At 49.4% G+C, this 21,292-nt stretch overlaps 1 protein-coding gene across 2 annotated transcripts in view; it reads right to left on the minus strand.

Moving 5' to 3' along the window:
* Positions 1-15,002: 15,002 nt before the first annotated feature.
* LOXHD1 (lipoxygenase homology PLAT domains 1) overlaps positions 15,003-21,292 on the minus strand; it is a 162,154-nt gene continuing 155,864 nt past the window's right edge. For both annotated transcript variants that reach the window (XM_079108765.1, XM_079108764.1), the window contains 3 exons: positions 20,964-21,096; positions 19,713-19,871; positions 15,003-15,605 (listed from right to left, as the gene is read on the minus strand). In XM_079108765.1, the coding sequence (XP_078964891.1) occupies positions 15,125-15,605; positions 19,713-19,871; positions 20,964-21,096 (773 nt within the window). In that variant the 3' untranslated portion in view covers positions 15,003-15,124. The remainder of the gene's footprint in view (positions 15,606-19,712; positions 19,872-20,963; positions 21,097-21,292) is intronic.

The raw sequence follows: 21,292 nt of genomic DNA on the forward strand, positions 1-21,292 counted from the left end.
CCCCAACTGGGCAGGGAGCCTGGGGAGCGTGGAGAGGAGGCAGGGTCAGGCCTCAGCATCTCACACCCACCACCTCCAGGAGGGAGACCCCTGTAGTCCTCCTGCTCAACTCAAGGGACTCAGACCCTTTCCTGACTGAGACGCATGAGTGCCTTCTGGGGCAAGAGCGGCCCCAGGGTTCAAGCTGGGCCTCCCAACCGCAGCCGCAGCTGCAGCGGGTCCACCGATGACACCAATCAATCAACCCAACGCCACGAGCCCACTGGGCACAGCAGAGGGTGGGCAGGGGCCACAGTCTCCTCCTCCCAGCCAGGACCCCCGGCCCTGCCGCCCTCGCCCACCACCTGTGGCAGGACTCAGGCTCTCTTCTGCAAAGGCTCCCACCCTCCGAGCAAGTATTCTTGACTCTTTACGCCTAATGAACAAGCACAGTTTTTTCAATGGTGAAGAAAAAGCACCAGATTTTTTTTTTTTTTTTTTTCCTGAAGAAATCCCCCAAGCCCCCCGCCCGCTGGCGGGACCAACACTCCCCGTGTGGGGCTGTAGCAACGTCTGTCAGGTCCCCTCGTGTTTCATCTCCTGCGCGCGTAGAGCAAATGCTAGAGCGATTTCAGCTGATAGAAAAACAAAAATGAAAAAAAAAAAAACACAAAAAACAAAAAACATGGCACGTTGCTAGTTTACAGGGTTTTGTGAGTTTAAATGCCTTATATTTAACAATCATAATTTATGACTAACTTGTAGATATCGTGGGTTCTTATTTAATTATTTTTATAGTTGTTTTGCATTTTTAATTATAATTTATTTATTTAGAAAGGATACTAATTTTTTTTATTACTCCTATTACCTCATTTCGGCGTTGTTTTTGGGAGTGGAATGCTTTGCATGCATTGGTACGATGACAAACAACTACGAATACAAAAAAAAAAATTTAAATAAAATTCCGAGAACTTTATTTCGTCCAAACTATCAGGGTGTGTGATTGCAAGCTGTCCTACTGTGGTGCTGGCCTCTTTGGATACATTCCATACGAAATGCAAACCTTTGATTCTGTATGCTGTGACTTAGTGAAAAACTCCAATATAGTGACTGTATTTAGCACATATATAAATATAATTTGCACTCGTCAGCAGACTGGGGTAATCCTTTCACTTGCTACCCTTGGCACCCTCACCCCGAGGCCCCCACCCCCACCCCTGCAACGAACCTGCTTTTCCTTCTTCCTTCCCGCTTCTTACAGCCTCAGTCCACCTAGCCTCCATCCCCTGAGGAAGGTCTCTGGGCTCTAGAGGTCACTGTCCCCATGTGGGCTCCATCTCTCTAAGGTTCCAGAATTGGAGCCCTTGGGACGTAGGCAGCAGGAGTGTCGGAAACTTAAAGTCTAATTTATGACAATGAGCCTGGAAGGGGTCCAGGAGGCTTCGGTTTTCAGATCAGCTCCGCTGTGGGCTTCCCTGTGACTGAGCCAGTCCTTGGCCTCCAGGAGTCAGTTTTTCTGTGCCAGGAGAGGGAGGTGAGAGGCAGATCTGGGGTTGGGGAGACCACCGTGCTGGACCTATCGTGCCCTCTCAGGAAAAAAGGAAAAGCGAAAAGATGGAGAGCAAGAGAGGAAAGAAAAGGAGAATGGAGGGAACGATGGAGGATTTAGCCAGTCCACCTGGGCTTTTGTCCTTTTACGTGCCACATCCTGTGGGTGACAGGGAGGTGAATTCGGTGGGCACACTCCTGGACATGAGGCATGGCCTTTCCCAAGGCTTGGCAGGTCACTGGGAGAGTGAGCTGAAGTCCATTGCCTTGTTAGGGTTAGGGATGGGGTAGGCGGAAGCCCCAGGCCCTGGTGCCTGGGGTTGGCACTCCTGTGCTGCCATCTCTTGGAGCCTTTGTGACTGGGACATCACCAACGACAACTGCTTGGACACAGTTTGGACTGTGGTCTCTCCTCTGGGCCCTGCCCCTGTTCCATGGGCCTGGGCAGGAGGCTGCTATGGAGGACAAGGGGCCGTGCTCCAGTGTCACTGCCCCATAGAGAAGTGATGGCAGGGAGGCCCGGGAAACAAGGGCATCGACAGCGGCACAGTGCTGAGCCCAGGTGTCTTGAGTCAAAGGGGAGAGGAGGTACAGGCCCGGAGGAGCCTTCCAGTGGGCTGGGGCCCTGCCTCATGCGCTTCCTTTCCTCTCTTCCCTTTCCTGCCCAGCTTGTCCTTCCCTCTTGGCTCTTGCCATCACTGCCTTTGCCTGGTGGGGACTCCGCCCTCCACAAGAGGCCCCATGGGGATGGATGGTGCTGACATGGGGGAGGAAGTGAAGACCTAGAGTTGCCACCCTGCCTGGCTAGGCTTGCCCAAGTGACCAGATGGGGCATGGTGGCTAAGCCCATCTCTGCTCTGGCCTGGGGATGGGAGCCCTTCCCAGGGCTTCTTGCCTGCCGCTTGCCCAGCTTGCCCTCTGCCTCCACCCTGGAGCCTTGCCTTGCTTGGAGACAGCCTGTGGAGTCACCCGCCATGCTGGTGGGACTACAACCACCATGCTGCTGGGCCTGGCAGACACTGCCCCGGCAGGGCTTCCGATGGGCATGCCTTACGCTGCTCTACGGGGTCCGAGTGGACAGGGCCTTATGCCCTGGCTGGCCCGTGGCCCAATTTCGAGCCTCCCATCCCGCCCCACCCCCTCTCCCAGCCCCACCCCTGGCAATGGATGTGGCTCATTTCTCAGCTCTGGAGCCAGTCACACCAGGCCCTCGAGGGGTGATTTGGTTGCCCCTGGTGAGTGAAAGGATTATCCTCAGTGTTGATTGTCCTTTTTTGTAATCCTCCTGCTGTTCTGTTCTGTTGTGCTGTGCAACATTTTGCTACATAGACTATTTTATAGCAGAAAAGCTAGAAGAATATTTATTATGAATATTAAAGCAATAGTGCATCAATGAAAAGGCGAAGACGTTAGGAATTGTGTAAATGCTTAGATTCACTTTTGGTGGATTTTTTGTACTTTATTTATAACTAATAAAAATGAACTGCATTGCTAACTACACCTCACTGGTGCAGGGTGTTCATTTCACGTCCGAGAGACGGCTTTGTCCGTGATGTGAGGTGGCATTAGTTGTCTGTTTCCCACAACAACCCAGGTATGCTTTTTCACCCCTTCTGTTTTGCCTCTCCCTCCCCCTTCCCCTCTCTTGTCCTCATTCTTCTCCAGCCCCTCCTCTTCCTCATCCTTCTTGTCTCTTATCTATTTCTACCATAGGTTGGATCTGGAATGTCCCCCAAGGGCCCGCGTGCTGAAGGCTTGGTCCCCAGCTTGGCGCCATTGAGAAGTGGAGCCATTGGGAGGAAGCTGGGTCACTGGGGGTGTGTCCTTGAAAGGGATTTGGGGACCCTAGAACTTTTTGTTTCTCAGCCACCGCGAGGTGAGCAACTTCCTCTGCCACACTGTCCTACTGAGGTGTTCTGCCTCACCAAGTACCAAAAGCAACAGGCCAACCAAACTTGGACAGAAACCGCCAAACCTGTGAGCCAAAATAAACCTTTCCTCCTTATAAATTGATTATCTCAGGCACTTCATCACGGTGATGAAAAGTCACCATTTTTATCTCTTTATTTTGTCTCTGAAAGAATCTATCCTATGACTGTGGATCAACCATCTAATCAACCTGTTTCCTAAACTTCAGTTATGAATCTTCAAGGATCAGGGTATCATTTTTGATCAACTTTGAAATGTAAACCCTTATTGTTTGAACTGGAGAGCTCCTTGCTTTCTCCCTAAGAGAGAGGGAACTTGATGTCAACAGTGGGTGTGGATTTCTGTTCCCTTGTAGGAGCCCAAGCTCATGTATTCTGCACGGTTCAGAGTCTGTTCTCAGAAGTGTGGACTCAGTGAACTGAAAAATTGCTTTCTTTCATAAGCTGCAAACAGAACCCATATCAATGAACTTTTTTTTTTTTTTAAGGAATAAGCAGTGTCTTTTTAGAGTAGTTTTAGGTTTGTGGAAAAAACTAATGTAGAACGTCTCCTTACCACCCCCAGGTTGCCCTATTATTAACATCTTGCATTTGTGCTATACATTCATTATAATTGATGAGTCAATATTGATACATTATTATTAAAGTTCTTAATTTATGTTTTGTTAATGAACCATTTAAATTCCTGGTTCATATTCAGTGAGAAGCACCACAAAACTGCAGCTTTGCATACATTTCTATCTATGTTTCTTTTGATCCATGAACCAGGTTGTTTTGTGGTTTTGCTTTGTTTTCAGGACTAGGAATTGAACCCAAGGCCTCATACCAGCTAGGCAAGTGCTCTACCATTGAGTCATATCAGTCCTTTTGTATTTTATTTTAAGGTAGAGTGTTGCTAAGTTTCCCAGGTTAAGTCTCGAACTTGCAATCCTCCTGCCTCAGCCTCCCAGGTCTCTGGGGTTACAGGTGTGCACCATGATGCCTGGGCAAACCAGGTTTCTCAGTCCTTGCTCTACCCATCAGTCCCCACGTGAGTGTGGGAAAAACCTTGTACTTTCTCAGTGTGACAGTCAGCTTTTTGACACTGTAACCAAAATACTTGACACAAACAGTTTGAAGGAGGAAAGGCTTATTTTGGTCCATGATTTCAGAGTTTCAGTCCAGGTCAGCCAGTTCCATTGCTCTGTGTCTGAGTGAGGCAGAACATAGGACAGGAGAGTGCTCAGCTGGTGGCAGCTGGGAAGCAGAAAGACAGGGACTGAGAGAAGATAAGCCCTGCCTGGGCACGCCCCAGTAACCTACGTCCCCCTGTTGCCTCACCCTCTCCCAGTAATCCATTCAGACAGAAATGGCTTAATCCACTGATGAGTTCCAAGTCCTCATGATTGAATCACTTCCCCAAAGCCCTGCCTCTGAACACAGGAGTCCTTGGGGAACATTCCAGAGCCAAACCATAATACCTGGTTTGGCCAATGTACATGGTAGGCAAGGTGCAGCTCTGCAATTCATGGGTCTCTATGTATAGGCCTGCCCTCTTTAGTGTCCCTTTGTCCCTTGTCTCTGTTTCCCTTTACAGCACAAGTGCCCTGGAAGCAAAGGCCTGGGCTACTTTCAGGGTAAGGGGAGAGGGACTCGGGGAATAGCTTCTTATCTTGGATTTCACACCTACATATTCATGAGAAAATCTTCTGCCTTCCTTCCCATAGCACTCCCAGGAGAAAAGAAATTGCTCACAAAACATCTGGGTTGTTTTCTGCCAGGCCCCGAAACCCCTGGTCACCATCATGATCCCCCAAACTAAGTAGGAGAGGAGTCTGTCCTCACCTGCCCCAAGCCCCAGCCTACACCCACCTAATGCACCTCCTAAAACATCACTCCTTGCTTCTGCTCTCGACTCCTTCCCAACCTTCCCCACTCCCTGAGAAGCCTCTCCCACTCCCAAGCTTTCTCTTGCCGGGCGTTTTCTGGTCTCACTCCCTTTAGCCCTTAGTCTCACATCCAGCAGTCTTTAACCTAGAAAATAACAGGTCTTCACCTCCCCTTGCCCCACATCGAGGGGCCTCTGTCCTGGCACTGCCTTATCCGCACAACCAGTCACGCAGCTTCCATCTTATGCTTCATTTGATGGAAATCCTGTGGGCTTCCTGTTAGCTGTGTGACTTTGGACAAGTTACTTAAACTCCCTGTGCTTCTATTTCTGAGTCTATAAAATGGTAATAATTCATAGTACCTGCCTTATAGTTTTTTTTTTTTAATGAAGCTTTCATGAATTTATCTGTGTAAAGCTCTTAACATGTGTCTGGACTACAGTAAGCACTATACACATTTTATTGATGAAGAAGAAGAAGAAGAAGAAGATGATGATGATGATGATGATGATGATGATGATTTATTTATTTTTTTTATTTTTTTTTTTTTTAATGATTTATTTTTTAAAAAATCCCTGCTCTCTGTGGTCTTTCTCCTTGATCTTCTTGCTCTGTCCTCCCTCTCCTTCTCTTGAAGTGTATTCTCTGGCCACCTCCCACATGGTCAGGCACCAGCAATCACCTGTCCATCTGGTGGTTAAGGGTTTACAACCTTACAACTGAGACTTCTGGAATCGTGGCTTAGAGCAGTCTTTTCTGTGCTCAGCTGTGGGTTCTGGAAGAAGGGCCACAGCGAGGTCGGAGTCCGGAAGTACAGAACCACCTCTCCTTCACTTCAGAAGCCCTTCCCCACTGTCAGGTGTCCCCACCCAAATTGCCCCTTCTAAACGCAGGGTTAAATTACTCTTTCCTTTCTAAGGGGTCATTCATTTTTCAGGCCCTTCTGTCCAAAACCTTTCCCACAGCTTTTGTCCAAGGCTGACATTTTCCATCTGTTCCTGGTAGACCCCTTGCTCAGGGCATTTCGGGGTGTCTGTAAGTGCCTGGCACCTGGTGCCTTGTTTTGCAAAGAGGATGAGGTAAAGAGATGCCTGTTCAGAATGGACACCTCAGGAACTGGGTGCCCAGAGTACTGTCTGATCTCTTCCTTTTGGACCCCACATTCAGAATTCAGAAAGGGTGTCTCTGGGCTGAGCTGAGTTTACTCTTACCAAAACCTTGGATGAATAGAGTTTTTCAGCCAAAGACCTGAGAAAATAGAATAGGAAGGCTTTTGTTTAAACCTATTTAAAAGCAAAAGTGTTTTTTAGACTTTGTACAACAGTTTGTATGTAAATAGCTTGTGCTAATTGCAAAAAGAAATCTTTTCTTTAAAGTAGACCCCCAGGTATATTTATTTGGGAATACTTTGTTAGCAGTTACTTGAAAGCAATGCAATTATGGTTCTCTTCAAATAGTCTTTAATACAGATGTGTCTCTAAATCAGGCGAGGAAAGATAGAGCTTGTCAGTCAACCAACTGTCCTTATAAGGAAGAACTTTCCAGCAATGCGAGCTGTCAGTACCTGGGGGCTTTGGGGAGGGAATGAGCCATTCTGGCAAGGACTGAAGGAAAAGGAAGGAGGTGGCTGGGGAGCAAGAGACCCATTTTTTCCTTTGTTTCCTTTGCCGTGAGCCCTAGCAAGGGACCTGGCCAGGGGACAGATGGCATTCTGCTGCACTTTCCCATCAGAGTAGCACCAGCAATAACCCAAGGGCCCTGTTGGCTGCAGGGGCCATTGGTGTGAGACAGGTTGGGGGCTTCTCAAGAATAAAGGCTTCTTCACCCTCACCATGTTTGCCTGGTGGGCCTCCCTCTCAGGATTAGGACTTTTGGGGTACAGAGCTCTGTGGGGGCTATAGGTAGAAGAATGTCTTTCTGCTGGGATCAGGACTATGGTGAGGACAGCAAGGTGTTCCTGGTGCAAAATTTAAGAACGCTTTAGCTCTCAGGTTCCACTTGCAGGAGCCTGAGTTTGGGCACCTCCTTAAATTTTGCACCCTGAGATTTTGCTTGCTGACCTTCATTCCCATCCTGCTTACTGCCCTCCCTGGGGGAAGGGGATGTATTGAAAAGCAGAGCCCAGAGCAGGGGCAGATGGGGTGAGACTGGAAGAGAAGTCCCTTTCTAGTGGCTTCTCATGGGTGTCCCTCAGTCCTTCCTCAGGAGAGAAGCGAGGGCAGGGGCAGGAGCAGCAGCCAGGCCTGGGCACAGCAACCAGATAAGAATAGAATGGAGCAGAGATCAGTCTTTTCCTGCCTTTTGCAGAGGGCCTTGTGAGCAATTCTCCAGCTCCTTTGCACTGTAGGCCCTCAGGCAATAAAATTTTCCCAGTGCCCCAGCAGCCCCCAAGGAGGAGCGGTGCCCAGCCAAAAATGCAGGCTCATCCTCCAAACTGGCAGAGAGGGAGTGTGAGAGATAATGAGTTCTACAAGACTCCAGGTCCTTCTTCCTATTCCCCTTCCCACCACCATGCTCCTCCCTCCCACCTCCTCCATTGCTGCCCAGTGGGAGAGTGTCCCATCTGGAACCTTCTAGCATGTGGAGGAATCCGAGAGCCTGGTATATCCAAGAGCCAGCTTTGCCCTGTGCCACTCCTGGTGAGTCAGAGGTCCTCTCTGTTCCTCAGTTCCACTCCCAGACCTCAGGAAGGTTACACTAGCCTGTGCGTCCTAATGACTTCTGCAGAGAAGGGGCTCTTTCCCACTCTCTATTTCCATAAACAGATTGGCGAGGTTCCCCTGGGGCAAGACTAGCCTCTGGTCACTCACTGGTACCTGACATTCTTATTTTTTTCTAATTTCTTTGCATAAGCCAGCATTTACCTATTTTATTAAAAATTGGAGATGTACTGGAGTTATGTTTTCATCTATATGTTTCTGAATTTGTGGCTCTAAAAGCCTGAGGTAGCTTATAGTAATACATAAAGTATTAACTATATATACACACAGGTTGAGTATCCCTTATCCAAAATTATGTTCAGGAACAGAAATAGTTCAGATTTTTAGAATATTTGCACGTGTTTGTGTGTGTGTGTGTGTGTGTGTGTGTGTGTGTTTGTAATGAGTATAACAGGGCTGGGATCCAAGTCTAAACACAAAATTCATTTATGTATCATATATTTCTTATACACATAGCCGAAGGTCACTGTACACACTTTAAGTGTGCCAGCCTTTTGACTACAACCCATCACTTGAAGTCAGGTGTGAAATTTTCCACTTGTGGCATCGCACAGGTGCTAGAAAAGTTTCAGATTTTGGAGTATTTTAAATTTTAAATTTTTTGGATTAGGATGATGCTTAATCTTTATTTTTTTAAAATGATTTATCTAAGTCCAGAAAGTAGAATATAAAAGTTGGAAATAGCTACATTTTGAAGATTAAACTGATTTGTTCTGAATCTTCATTTAAGGGGCTGCGAAAGAATAAGAAACACTGAATCCACTGGGCCCAGGAGATAAGAGATATCAGAAAAATATAAGATAAAAGGGGACAAATGAGATGAAAACAGTCAGCAGAGAGGAAAACTGACGCCATAGGGCTGGAGGAGCCAGAGTCTTAGGAATGAAGGGCACCAGAGGTCTGTAGGATGAGGGGGGCAGCTGCAGACAGGGGTGCTGCTGAGTCTAAGAGGCTGTCAGATCCTGGGACCCTTTCCCACCTGCTCCAGTGACTACCATGTACTCTGGGACCCCATCCTGTCACGCAGGGCACTCTGTTCTCTGGAGAGCACCAGGGGAGACTCTGGGCAGGTGGGGGACAGGAGGTTCCGGGAAGGTGGGATTAGGGGGTTGTACAGTGTTTGTAGTGAGCAGCTTGACTCTGCACCCCAAGACCCCAGCACACACCTCTGCCGCTCTTGCTTCGCAGATGTGGGAGGCCTCTGGACTTTGGCAAAGACATTTCTCGCGCGGGTCTTCATCAGGTCAGGGCAACCCCGGGCAGCGTGTGAGCGAGCGCCTCAGTGGGGCAGGCAGCAAGGCTGATTTCCACAGTACCTCTCTCTCTGGACTGTGGTATGGTTCTGGGGAGAAAGCATTGGGGCAATCTGCAGGAGGCCAGGGTCAAAACCCCCAGTATGAGTTGAGCGGGGTGGCAGATGCCTGTAATCCCAGTGGCTCAGGAGGCTGAGGCAGGAGGATTTTGAGTTCCAAACCAGCCTCAGCAAAGTGAGGCACTATGCAACTCAGTGAGATCTTGTCTCTAAATAAAATACAAAATATAGAGCTAGGGATGGGGCTCAGTAGTTGAGTGCCCCTGAGTTCAATCCTTAGTACCAAACACACAAAAAAAACCCTGATGTGTGAGTGACCTAGAAGACCTGGGGACAACTCTGAAGCTCTCTTCCATGCACGTTGGTAGCTTAGTTTGCAACCAAAACCCAGCAGCACAGGCTGAGCAGGAATGTTCCTCTCTCTGGGCTTATAGCACAGGTATTCAGAGTTGCGATTAAGGGCATCCTCACGATGTCCTGCAAATGCTGAAGCAATGACACATGGTTTTCCAGAAGAGATGGGAAGAAGGATGTGCTCAGCCTCACCAGTTGCTAGAAAGAGTCAGCTCCCTGCGCAGGGGAGCCGTCTGCCAAGGGCAGCTGCATGGGCAAGCACCCAGAGCTTTGGGAGGGCTGGAGACATCAGAAAAGACCCCATCAAGGTGCGTGTGTTGAGGGGTGGGTTGCTGCAGGAAATCCCAGGGACGAGGAAACCGAGAGGATGCCAGAGTCAGCGTTTGCCTTTATCATTCAGCCCCATTTCACCTGACTCCTGAGGCTGGAGTTGTCTTGGCAGCCACCTGACAGCCTCTTCCTCCACTGAGCTGGGCGGCTCCCAGAGACTGTTGCCTCTCTCTGAAAAGACAGAGACAGCCTCAGATGCTTCTCCTTGCGAGAGCAAGGAAGGACCTGGGGAGCATCCAGTCACTGACCTAGTGAGTAGCAGGGAACTGAGGCTGACAGTGGACCCTCCCAAAGTCCTTCCTGGGTGCCAGGCTCCATACGAGCTGGTTAAACTTATCTTTATAGCAATCTCTGTGGCTCTGGAATCATCTCCAATTTTAGGGGGAAAGGCACAGGCAGTTTCATAACTCGTCCGGGGTCACATAATTAAAAAGCGAGAATGGCGCTGAACCCAGACTCTGGCGCTTTCCCTCTTGTCCCTGCTGCTCTCCTAAGGCCCAGGTCTGAGACTCCGTCTTTGGCCCTTGGCATTATTCCAGGGAAGCCTAGGCATGCTTGGGGAAGTGGAGGAGTGGGGGAGAATCCTCTCCTCAGAGTTTGTCATCCCAGATGTCCCATCTCTCCCTCGAATGTGTGGTTTGAATTCAGATGCCTGCCTACCTCCTTCCTACCCAGGTGTCTAAGAGACCACACACCTAAAGCTCTGACCTTCCCCTCGCCCACAAAAAAGCCAAAACACTGCCTCCCCGCAGTCTTCTCCATCTCAAGGAATGTCAACTCCACTCTCCTAGGTGCACAGGTCAAATCTGTTTCTAGCCATAACAACCCCTTTCGTGATTGCACATCTCACATTCAACCTCTCAGCAAAGCCTGTCTTCACAATAGACCCAGAATCTGACCACTTTGAACTTCCTTCACTCCTACCACCTGGTCTGAGCCATCCTCGTCTTTTGCTTGGACGGTGCATTAGCCTCCTGGCCGCTGCCCTGTAATATGTTCTTAGCACAGCAGCCTGAGCGATCCAGTTCAAATGCAAGTTAGGTGCTGCTCCTCTCTGCGCACGTCCTCCTCCGTAGATTCCCACCTCTTTCAGAGCACACAGCAGAGACCGTCTGGCACCTCTGAGGTCCTAGGGGGCTTACCAGCACCCTGCCCTTATCTCCTATTGGCTCCTGCAGCCCATGCTGCTTCTGCCACCTGGTCTCCTTAAACTTCCTCCAACATTCTGGGTTTACCCTTGCTGTTCCCTTTGCTTGGAACGCTTTCCCTTCGTGTCTTGACATGACATCATCTCCTTTCTTTCAGGAATTCATTTACTCATTGTTAACTTTCCACGATCTGATTTAAAGTTGCAGCCCCCTTTCCTCTGCCCCGCCTGCCTCGCTTCTGTTTTTCTTCATCATGCATTTCCATCTGACATGCCATGGAGTTTATTTATTTTAATTAATTTGTTCATTTACACCTTTTCCCTCCAGTTAGAACGTAAGCTCCTTGAGGCCAGGATTTTTATCTTTTTGCTTGCCACCGCATTCTTAGCCTTGCCTGGCATATTATAGAGGTTCAGTAAATATTTATGAAATAAGTGAATGGCCAGGAGTGACTTCTAGGCTGGACCAGGGCTATTGGTATTGCCCTTTCCCAGCTCCAACCAAACACAGGCATTCCCTGAGGCACAGGGTCCAATGGGGACAACCTGAACAATCTTCTCATCTATGCATCCCAGGGGTCACCACTGAATGTGCATAATTTTGTGCCCTAAGGAGTTTGAAATCTGAAAATCATGAACTTGGGAATTTCATTAAAGGAGAAATAGGCTGCTAGAAGCTTGGGCAATAGGCCTCTAGAGAAATAACCTAAACTGGCTAAGAAGGGGCTCTTAGCAAATAGTTGAGATATCAAGAAGGGTTTGCTTTTGAAAGTATTCTGACCAGAGATGATGAGCTGGGATAAGTCTCATCAGAGAAGGTATTCCAAGCCTTAAAATAGACCCATCCATCCACCCACCCACCCACCCATCCACCCACTCACCTCCCCATCCACCCATCCATCCATCATCCAACACACATTTAGTACACAAACTTTCACGAGACCCTGTGATAAGTGCTGGAGTTACACATATGGATTAAATGTAGCCCTTCTTAAAATTCATGTTCCAGTTGGAGAGATTCATGAGGAGCTAGCTACAAAATCCCAAAATACCTCTCACAGACATGGGCACAAGGGGGCTCCTTGCTCTGTCCTGGGAGAGGGATAATGGAAACTCTGCCTGGAGGTGAGTGGAGATCTTGACCGTGAGCACAGGGCCTAGTGAAATGGAGGGGTGGAGATTCCAGCAGAGAGGTGGCCCTAGCAGAGGCCCAGCAGCGAAGCGTGCAGGTGGCCTTGCTGGCCTTGTGGCTGTGAACGAGGTGCCCAGGGTAGAGGAGGGCCTCGCGGTAGGAACTTGAGGAACCAGGTGGGAGAGGAGAAGGTGGAGGAGCCCTGGCGGTAACAAAGTGCACCTGAATGAACCACAGGTAGCAAGAGGGTTTTGTTGTTGTTGTTGTTGTTGTTCATTTGCTTTTTAAATGGAGTTTTCCCAGCAAGTGTCTCATCAGATCCTGATGAGCCCTCTGAGGAAAGCAGAGGGGAAGGACGGGTATGGATGGCAATGGAGTTGACTGAGTTCCTGGGCCGCACGATCCTCGGAACACCAAACCAGTGTTTATCGAACACATCGGGAGTACATAAGGCTCTTCCAGTTTTGGCAGAATCGAGAAGACAACCGATGCCACGTTCTGCAGTGAGACCCTGGGGCAGCACTTGCTGGGACATGACTGAAAACTGGACTCTGAGCTAAGTATCCCCCTCCAGGCTGTGATGGGGCCAGGCAGCCTGGGAGGGGGCAGCAGACACGAAGGTGGGACGTTCAGAGAACACTCTTGGGGCTGAGAGCACCCCCTTCCCTCTGGCTGCCCTTTAGCCCAAGGCAAGTGGCTGGGGCTTCTGCAGGGCTATTTGGAGAGGGCCTTGTGTCCACCTCAGTTGAGGATGCAGCAGCCGCCCCCTCTGGAGAAATGAAGGGGTGAGAGGTGGGCTGGCAGCTGAAGGCAGAGAGGAATAGGAGGGAGGCCTGCAGGCCCCGAGTCTGTCAGAGCAAAGCGAGCTGGGACGCCCCTTGTGGGGTGCCTTAGATCCACCCAAGAAGACAGTGTGGAGGGACAAATGCACACAAGTGCTGGTGAGACAAAGTCAAATGCCCATCAAGTCCAGAAAGAAAGACACCAACCACACTGGTGCCGCCTCCCCTTCCCCTGGCCCCTCCTGGAGGAGTCAGAAGCCTGGAGGCAAAGGCAGGATGAGGAGGGGAGGGCCCCGTGGGGGGAAAAAGGCAGGGCTTTCTCACACACACACACATGTCCACACAATGCATGCATGAGCGCATGCATACACGCCCCCACACGTGCACTCACATGCTCACACACACACTCACACTCACTCACTGCAAGGCTGATCTGGGGGCTGGGAGGAAGCTTATTTTAAGTTTCATGTTTGGGCCTCTCTTGGGGACCTTCAATTATGGATTGGAGATGACTTTGTGACTTCGAGTGTTCACTGGACTTTCTATGACCTAACGGAGTTCAGAGGAGTGCCAAGGCTGTCTGAATTCTCATCCTGGCCTGGGGGAAGAACTGCTCATCATTGAAGGCTAGAAACAGCTGTTTCAGGGTCACTTCTTCCCCTCCTGGTGGACTGTGAGGGCTGCTGGTTTGACCTGATGGCTAGACTCACTGTTGAGTGTGGGCGCTGCACACATTAACTCATCAGTCCTCCTCATAACCTGCGAAGCAGGTAGGTGTTACCAACACTCTCCCTGTTTTGCAGGTGAGGAAACTGAGACCCAGAGAGATAAAATGAGGTGCCCAAGGTCTCACAGTTGCTAAGAGCTGGGATGCAGGCCAGGCAGGCTGCCCTGGGAGCCCATGCATTTCACCTTTCCTGGAGACATCTCTGAGGGCTCCCTGAGCTTGCCCCAGTCATGAAGCCTCACTGACAGGGTAGACCTCTCTGGGGTACAGGGCACAGGTGACACTGCAGGGTGGTTTAAGCTGGAACTGGTCCTCTCCTGGAGGAAGGCTCCCTGGCCTGACGCTCCTTCCTACTGCCCCAATCTGCAAGAAAATCAGAAGTTAGGGGCTGAGCTCTGCTGAGTCTGGCTGTGTGTCGCCCAACTCCGTGACCGTCTCTCGGGAGAGTGTGTGGGTGCTGCGTGTATGCATGTGTCTATGTGCATGCACAAATGTGCAGTTCTGCTGCTTCTGCATTGAGGTCTTTATTTTGTTCCCAATACCTCAGTTTATCATCCAGGTGTTGCCCACCGAGAGCCACAGAGAACTGGCAAACTGACTCTCCCAGACATCCCAGGCTGCTCCAGGTACTGTCCCCTATCACCTGGTGCCTGTCCCCACTATGTTGCGCAGACTGGGCTAACCAGCTGGCCCTTGCCCATGTGTTCTCTGTAAAGCGATGGAAAGAATTATCTACATTTTGCAGGCTCATAAATCCGCCAATAAATACTTCTTTCTGATGTTTTTCTCCATTTGCCACTGGATTTATTGAAACTGGGGAAAGGCATGCTTTTCTTAGTGAGGAGATGCTAAAATGAGTTCTTTGTGGGGTGTGGTTTGTAATAATTTAATTAGCCCAGCTTTTTTGGGAAAAAAAAAGTGTTAATTAGTTTTTGCTTAAAATACACCATCTTGGTGGCCTCTCCTTCCCCACTTCTCTCCCCTGGGTGAAGCCCCAATTTTCCATCCACACCCTGCACAAGTCCTAGCCTGGTCACCACTGTTATTAGAGGAAAAGGAAATGCAAAAAGGTATTTTTGTGCAGCCATGGCGTATGATACGTGCTGATTATGAGTCCTTAAGTCCAAGACACTGGGACGGTGGAAAGCAGCATTCCACAAAAGGTCGACCTCATGTTGTGGCCTCTGAAGGATCACAAAGTTCTCAGAGGCCTGCTGGTCACTGGTCCCTGTCCCCAGGGGTTTCAGGAGTGGCTGCTAAATGCCAGGTGGAGGCAGGAAAACATGTGGAGAGCATCTCAGACAGAGGGGAAGAGGTCTCTCCAGGTGAGCCCATCTCCCCGGGACTTGTCTAGCCACCTGCCACAGGTGAAGATGGTGGCCACCCCGGTGCTGGTGTTGGTGACTTCCACCCTCTCCACCAGCCACCCCGAGTAGTAGCCACTGCCATCGTGCTCCAACCGCACCTTGCGCAGCTCGCCCAGCTCCAGGGTCTCCAAGAAGAAGCGGTCCGTGCTGCCCCGCTCGAAGAGGTTGCGCATTTTCTGCTTTAGTTCTCGCTTGCCTGTGTCCCCATTGGCTCCAAAGATGGTCACGAAGACGTTGGCATCGGTGCCCGCCCCTGGCTCGTAGCCTGTCGTCACAATGATCTCATACTTGACAGGTACCAGGCTCTGGATCTTGCTGGCAAAGCTCTCTGTTGTCTTGGTAACCTCGAATACCCTGAAGTACTTCCTCTTCCTCTTGAGGGGGATGAGGCAGTCGCAATTAAAGAAGTACCTGGCAGAGGGGTGAGAGAGAGAGAGAGAGACTCAGGGGACACCAGCCAGGGTCTCACCCTCCCCCATCCATAGATAATTTCCTCCCAGGATTCCAGTCTGTGATCATGAGGCTGGAAAAGTGAGTCTGGGGCTCATTCATGTTTGCAGTGGAGTGGCGTCTCATCCTCTAGCTGCCCCTTGATTCTTCTGTTTCTTTCTTTGTCCCTCACACTCTATATCCAATCCGTGAGCAAAGTCTTTTGACCCTATCTTTAAAAAAGATTAAAAAAAAGATTACCCCAAATCAGCTCACTGGGAAAACTACCGAATATCTCTCTGTCTGCCCTGCTCTGATCCAAGTTAGAAGCATCTTCTACCTGGAGAATGTCAAATGATTAGGTTATGAAAGTTGTAACCATATCGGTGAATTAATCCTCTGATATGGATTAACTAAGTTGGGTGGTAACTGTCGGCAGGTAGGGAGTAGCTGGAGAAGGTAGATCACTGAGGCGTGCCTTTAGAGTTTACATTTTGTCCCTGGTGAGCAGAGCTGTCTCTGCTTCCTGCCTGCCATACCCCGAGATGCTTTTCTCTGCCCTGCCCTTTCGCCGTGGTGTTCTGCCTCATCTCAGGCCCAGAGCTATGGAGTCGGCCATCTATGGACTGAGACCTCTGAAACTGTGAGTGTCAAATAAACTTTTCCTCTTCTATGTCATTTTTGTCAGGTCTTTTGGTCACACACACACACACACACACACACACACACACACAACTGACTAAAATACCTATTTTGGATAAAAATTCTGTGTGTGTGTATGCGTATGTGTGTGTGTGTGCGTGTGTGTGTGTGTGTGCGCGCACGCTGGGGATTGAATCCAAGGCCTTGACTACACTAAGAACATGCTCTACCACTGAGCTACACCCACCACCCTCAGATGAAAATTCTTAACAGCCAAAAGAACTTGGTCTTCTGCATTCTGCAACTCATTAACTCCCACAACAACCCAAAGCATCATCCTCTCATTTTATGGAAGCAGGAACCAAGGCTTGAAGAGGAAGTCACTGCTCCAGGTAATCCAGAGCCAGGGACTGTGTGACCCTGAAGAGAAAACCATTTAAAGATGCTTCACAGGAAATCTTGGTTCTTTTTTGAGATCTCTTTCCCCAATTTAGCACTTAATATATTTGGATTGTTATTCCATACCAGAATTGCTTACAGGGAGATATATTGCATTCTTTGTTTTAAAAATGCTTTAAAATGTATTTCTTCATGCATATGCCTACCAATATACATAATTCTATGCAAATGCACAAGTCATATGAGCATATATATGCTTTTCCAAATGTACTCATTTTCTTTCTCTTTTTGCTTGGCTCTATCTCCTTTTTTCTCCCTCCTTTCAGCATCCCACCTTTACCTCAAATAACCCAAGTAACAGTTGAGGGTGCAGCCTGCCAAATTTCCCCCCATTCCACCCAACCATGCCCAGACCCACATACACACAGACATATGGGGATGTCAGTATTCCCTTTACTAAACAGCTTCATATAAGACATGTTTTCCTGCATCTTGCTTTTCTCACTCAACAATACTTCCTGGGAATTTCTCCAAGTCATCTGGTACATATTTAATTCATTATTTTGATGGCTAAAAAAAAAAACTCCCCAGTGTAGATATAAGGAAATATTTTCTAATAGACATAATTAGAAGATTACCATAATGTGGAAACTCAATGGAGTCAAAGCTCCAGTTGGAAATGGGGGTAGGGTGGCCAGTAATTGTGGAGGCCAAAGCAGAGGATGAGCAGAAAGTTCTCCCAATGTAAAATATGGGTAAGATGATCCCCCATCAGGGCACATAGTGTATTTGAAGTATTAGAAAATGCCAGAGAGAATGGAGTCACCAAGATACTGGTGACAGAATTTTTCTAATTTCTTTTACCTACTTTTCTGTGTTACTTGAATTTTTATAATAATTATGTATTAGACATGCTATTGGGATAAAACAATAGAGGTTTTTGGTATAAAAAAAAATAAAAGCCTCTTATGAGTTCTTCCACAAAAATCTTGAGGATATTAGAACTGGGAAGAAATGAAAAGTGCGACAGAATCAGAGTCAGAACTGGAAAAGATCAGAGGAAGGAAACTTGAGGGTAGTGTGCTTATAAGAGATTTGAGATTCCATTCACGGAAATTGGAATGTGGCTAATGTGGTAGCTGGAAAGGAACTGTGGGCACATTCACAGTGCTAAGTGTTTTTTCTAGTGTAGAATGGAAGTGCATTCTAGAAAGATGCCATGTAACCAGCAGCAACAATTAGACCCACCTGAAAAATTCCCCTGAGTGTGAAGGTGATATTCCAGAGGGGGGTGGGAGAATAGGTTCTTATTCCTCAGAAACCACAGCTTGAGACCTACACAGGCAAGCAGTGGGTGGGGGGGACTTCTGAGAGCACCCCAGGATGGCACCTCTGCAGTCCTTTCCCTCTAGCCAGACTCCAGGGAGGTGCAGGGGTCTTAAGCTCTCTCTTTCACAAAAAACACTGTGGGTTTAAAGGTACCTGGAGTGGCGACTCTCTTATTTTATTACTTGATTTTGTCTATCTGGGGCTTGAAGAGGCACGGCATCAGCAGCCACATTCCCTGTGGCTGGGAGGCAGCACTGGGCAGCCCAAGGGGTTTTAACCTGGCCCTGACTCACTGGTTGAGTCATCAACTCTTGGGGCTGAAGTCCCAAGTCTTCTCAGGATTGGCCAGAGCAGCCACACCCAGCAACTCCTACAGGATTGATTTTCCTCTGGCTGGGTTTTCTCTAAAAGAACAACAAATGATGTTGCAGCCCAAGAGGGTATGTTGAAGTCCTACCCTCAATGTGATGGTATTTGGAGATGGGGCCTTTAAGAGACAACTAGGAGTAGATCATGAGGGTGGGACTCTGAATGGGATTAGCAACATGAAAAGAGGAGGGAGGGGGAACCAGAGCTGTTCCCTGCCATGGGAGGACACACGAGAAGGCAGCCATCTGCAATCCACGAAGGAGGCCCTCACCAGAACCCAACCATGGGCACTCCCATCTTGGATTTCCAGTGTCCAGAACTGTGACAAATGAATGTCAATTACTTGAGTCACCATATTTTGTTAGGGCAGCCCATGCTCACTAAGACAGAAATTTGGAGCTCAGAACCATTTAATTGCCCAATTCCAAAAAGGGATGCTTGCTCCAGGGGAGCTAAATGCAAGGTACCTGCTGGTCACAAACTGAGTGTGGAAAGACATTGCTCTGAGAGGCCATAGTCTGCAGACAAGGGACCCTCTTGGGTCTGGCAGGTCTGCCCCTGGCTGTTGCTTCTGTGGGGGCTGCAGCCACCTTCCCAGGTACAGGAAAGGCTCTAGAGTGTGGAATCAGCAGGGCCAGCCCCAGAAGGGGACATGGCAGAGGCTGAACACTCAGCAACCACTCATTCTCCCCAGTCAACCTTGTCCTTGGCTTCCTCTTCCCACACCTGTCTGGGTTTTTCTTGGGGTCTTCCTGGTCTTCTGGAGCCTCCAGGGTATTATGGCTTCCAGCTCAGTTACCAAGTGACTTTAATTAGACAAATTGACACTGTGTCTATGTTGCCCAGGTAACAAAGGCTCCAAATCCTCCAAAAATGCCTAAGTCTCCAGAAGACCCGAATGGAAAGTGAGGGAGACTCCCGGGTAGGGAGCCCAAAGGAAGAGGTGCTGCTGGATTACCCTGCTGTTTCTGGTCCCTGTGCCGTCCACAGATGTTCTCACAGTGACCACCTAAGCATCAGTCTTCGTGACAGTTCTGGGTCATTGCAGAGGGAGAGATGGGAAGGCAAGGAAAGGCCCTGCTGTCTGGCACTGTTAGGCTTTCTCAGTGTTCCTCCAAGGAAGTCTCCCTGGACTCACATGCTGACACACCCAAGGTCATCTAGCCTAGTCCCCTGCCTCTGGAGGTCAATGTATACTTCATATAGCTCCAGAACAGGACAGTTGCTCCTTCTCATCCTGCCCTGTGAGCCTCCTGATGGGGGTGGCCTTGGCTTCAGAAGGGACACCACCCCACACCCGTTTCTCGTCCACACCTCTGGCCCGTGCTGCCTCAGAGCCACTGTACGTACACATTGCCATACTCCATCTCGGTGATGGTGATGGTCTTGACATGCCAGACAAGCTCTCTCTTGGGAATGAACCGGTCCTCCCTGGCCAGGTGACCCACACAAATGGAGGCGATGTCCCCCAGGAAGATGCTGTCAAACTCAAATGTGTCTGTGGTACCCCTGCAGGAAACAAAGGTGTGGCTAATGAGCTGCCTGGGACAGTGAAGTAGTTAAGCACTTGCTGAGTGCCTACTGCCTTCCAAGGCAGTATGGCAGACAAGGTCTGAGGTCAGTCCTGCTTTCCTTGAGGGACGCAGCCTTGTTTTAGAATACGATGATCACATTTCAGGTGCCTGGTCCCAGCACCGAAAAGGTAGTATCATTAAGAAGTCTGCAATGGGAGGAAGATGAGGCCCTGGGTGGGTATGAGATTCAAAAGAGCAGAGGGAGGAGGGATGCACACCTGTTTTAGCGAAGTCATGGGAATAGTGGGGTGCAGAGATGCAGGTGTTTCTGTGGAAATTCTGGCTTGGGTGGAGTTTGGGTTCAGTATGGGACAATGGGAATGGAGAAAGTGGGAGTCAGGGCAGTCAGGGGTGGTCTGTAAGTGCCAGTCTAAGGAGGTCAGACTTTGTCCTGATGGTGAGGGAGTGTGAATAACAGTCCACCGAAGACTGAATGTTTATGCCCTCTCCAAGTTTATGTGTTGAAACCTAACTCAGTGGTATTTGGAGATAGGGTCTTGGGAAAGTGATGAGGGCATAGCCCTCATGAATGTTTATCCCCTTACAAAAGAGAGACCAGAGAGCCACCTCGCCCCTTCTGTTGTGTGAGACCACAGTGAAAGAATGGCTGACTACGAGCCAGGAGTCAGGCCCTCACCAGACACTGAATCTGCAGGTCCTAGATCTTGAACTTCCAGTCTCCAGAACTTTGAGTAAGTTACTATCATCTACAAGCAACCTCTCAGATTATTGTGTAGCAGCAGCCCAAATGGACTAAGCCAGGAATAGTGGAGTTAGTGGGGAGGGGGAGACAGCATGAGCAGCTGGGAGCTGGCTCTGATGGAAGCAGGAAGTGAGCTCTGCCTGTGTGGACGGGGCTGGTGTTTGCAGTGGGTAGTGCAGGACCAGCAGACCGTCGGTTGTCAATAAGTACTTACTGGTTAGGACCACTTATAGGCTTAAGGCTCCCCATCGGGAGGAGGGAGATTGTTGGGGTCCCTCCCCCACCCACCCCATGCCCACTCCCCTGTGGGTACCCTGCTCCTACTTCCTAAAGGCCCGCTGTCTGGAAGAATTTTCCACGAGAAACTCTTTGGATCGGTTCTTCCTTCCCTCCAGGATGAGCCAGACATTCTCCCGAGTTTCGCCTCCGTTTCCCGTTTCTATGACGATCTCATAGGCTGCGGTGGAGGAGGTGGGAGAGGGTCAGCAGAGGGGAAGCAGGCGCCCACCTCAGGAGCACAGCACCACTTCCTCAGGGCCTCTTTTCTGATCTTGGGCCACAGCCCGGGGGTGGGGAGGCCAGTTAGCATCATCACAGTCCCGGCGGGGTAAGTAGAAGTGCCCGATTCTGAGGCTGCAGCGACAGTTCCATCT

Source organism: Sciurus vulgaris (assembly GCF_902686455.1).
Source record: "Sciurus vulgaris genome assembly, chromosome: 13".
In the NCBI taxonomy this organism is placed as follows: domain Eukaryota; kingdom Metazoa; phylum Chordata; class Mammalia; order Rodentia; family Sciuridae; genus Sciurus; species Sciurus vulgaris.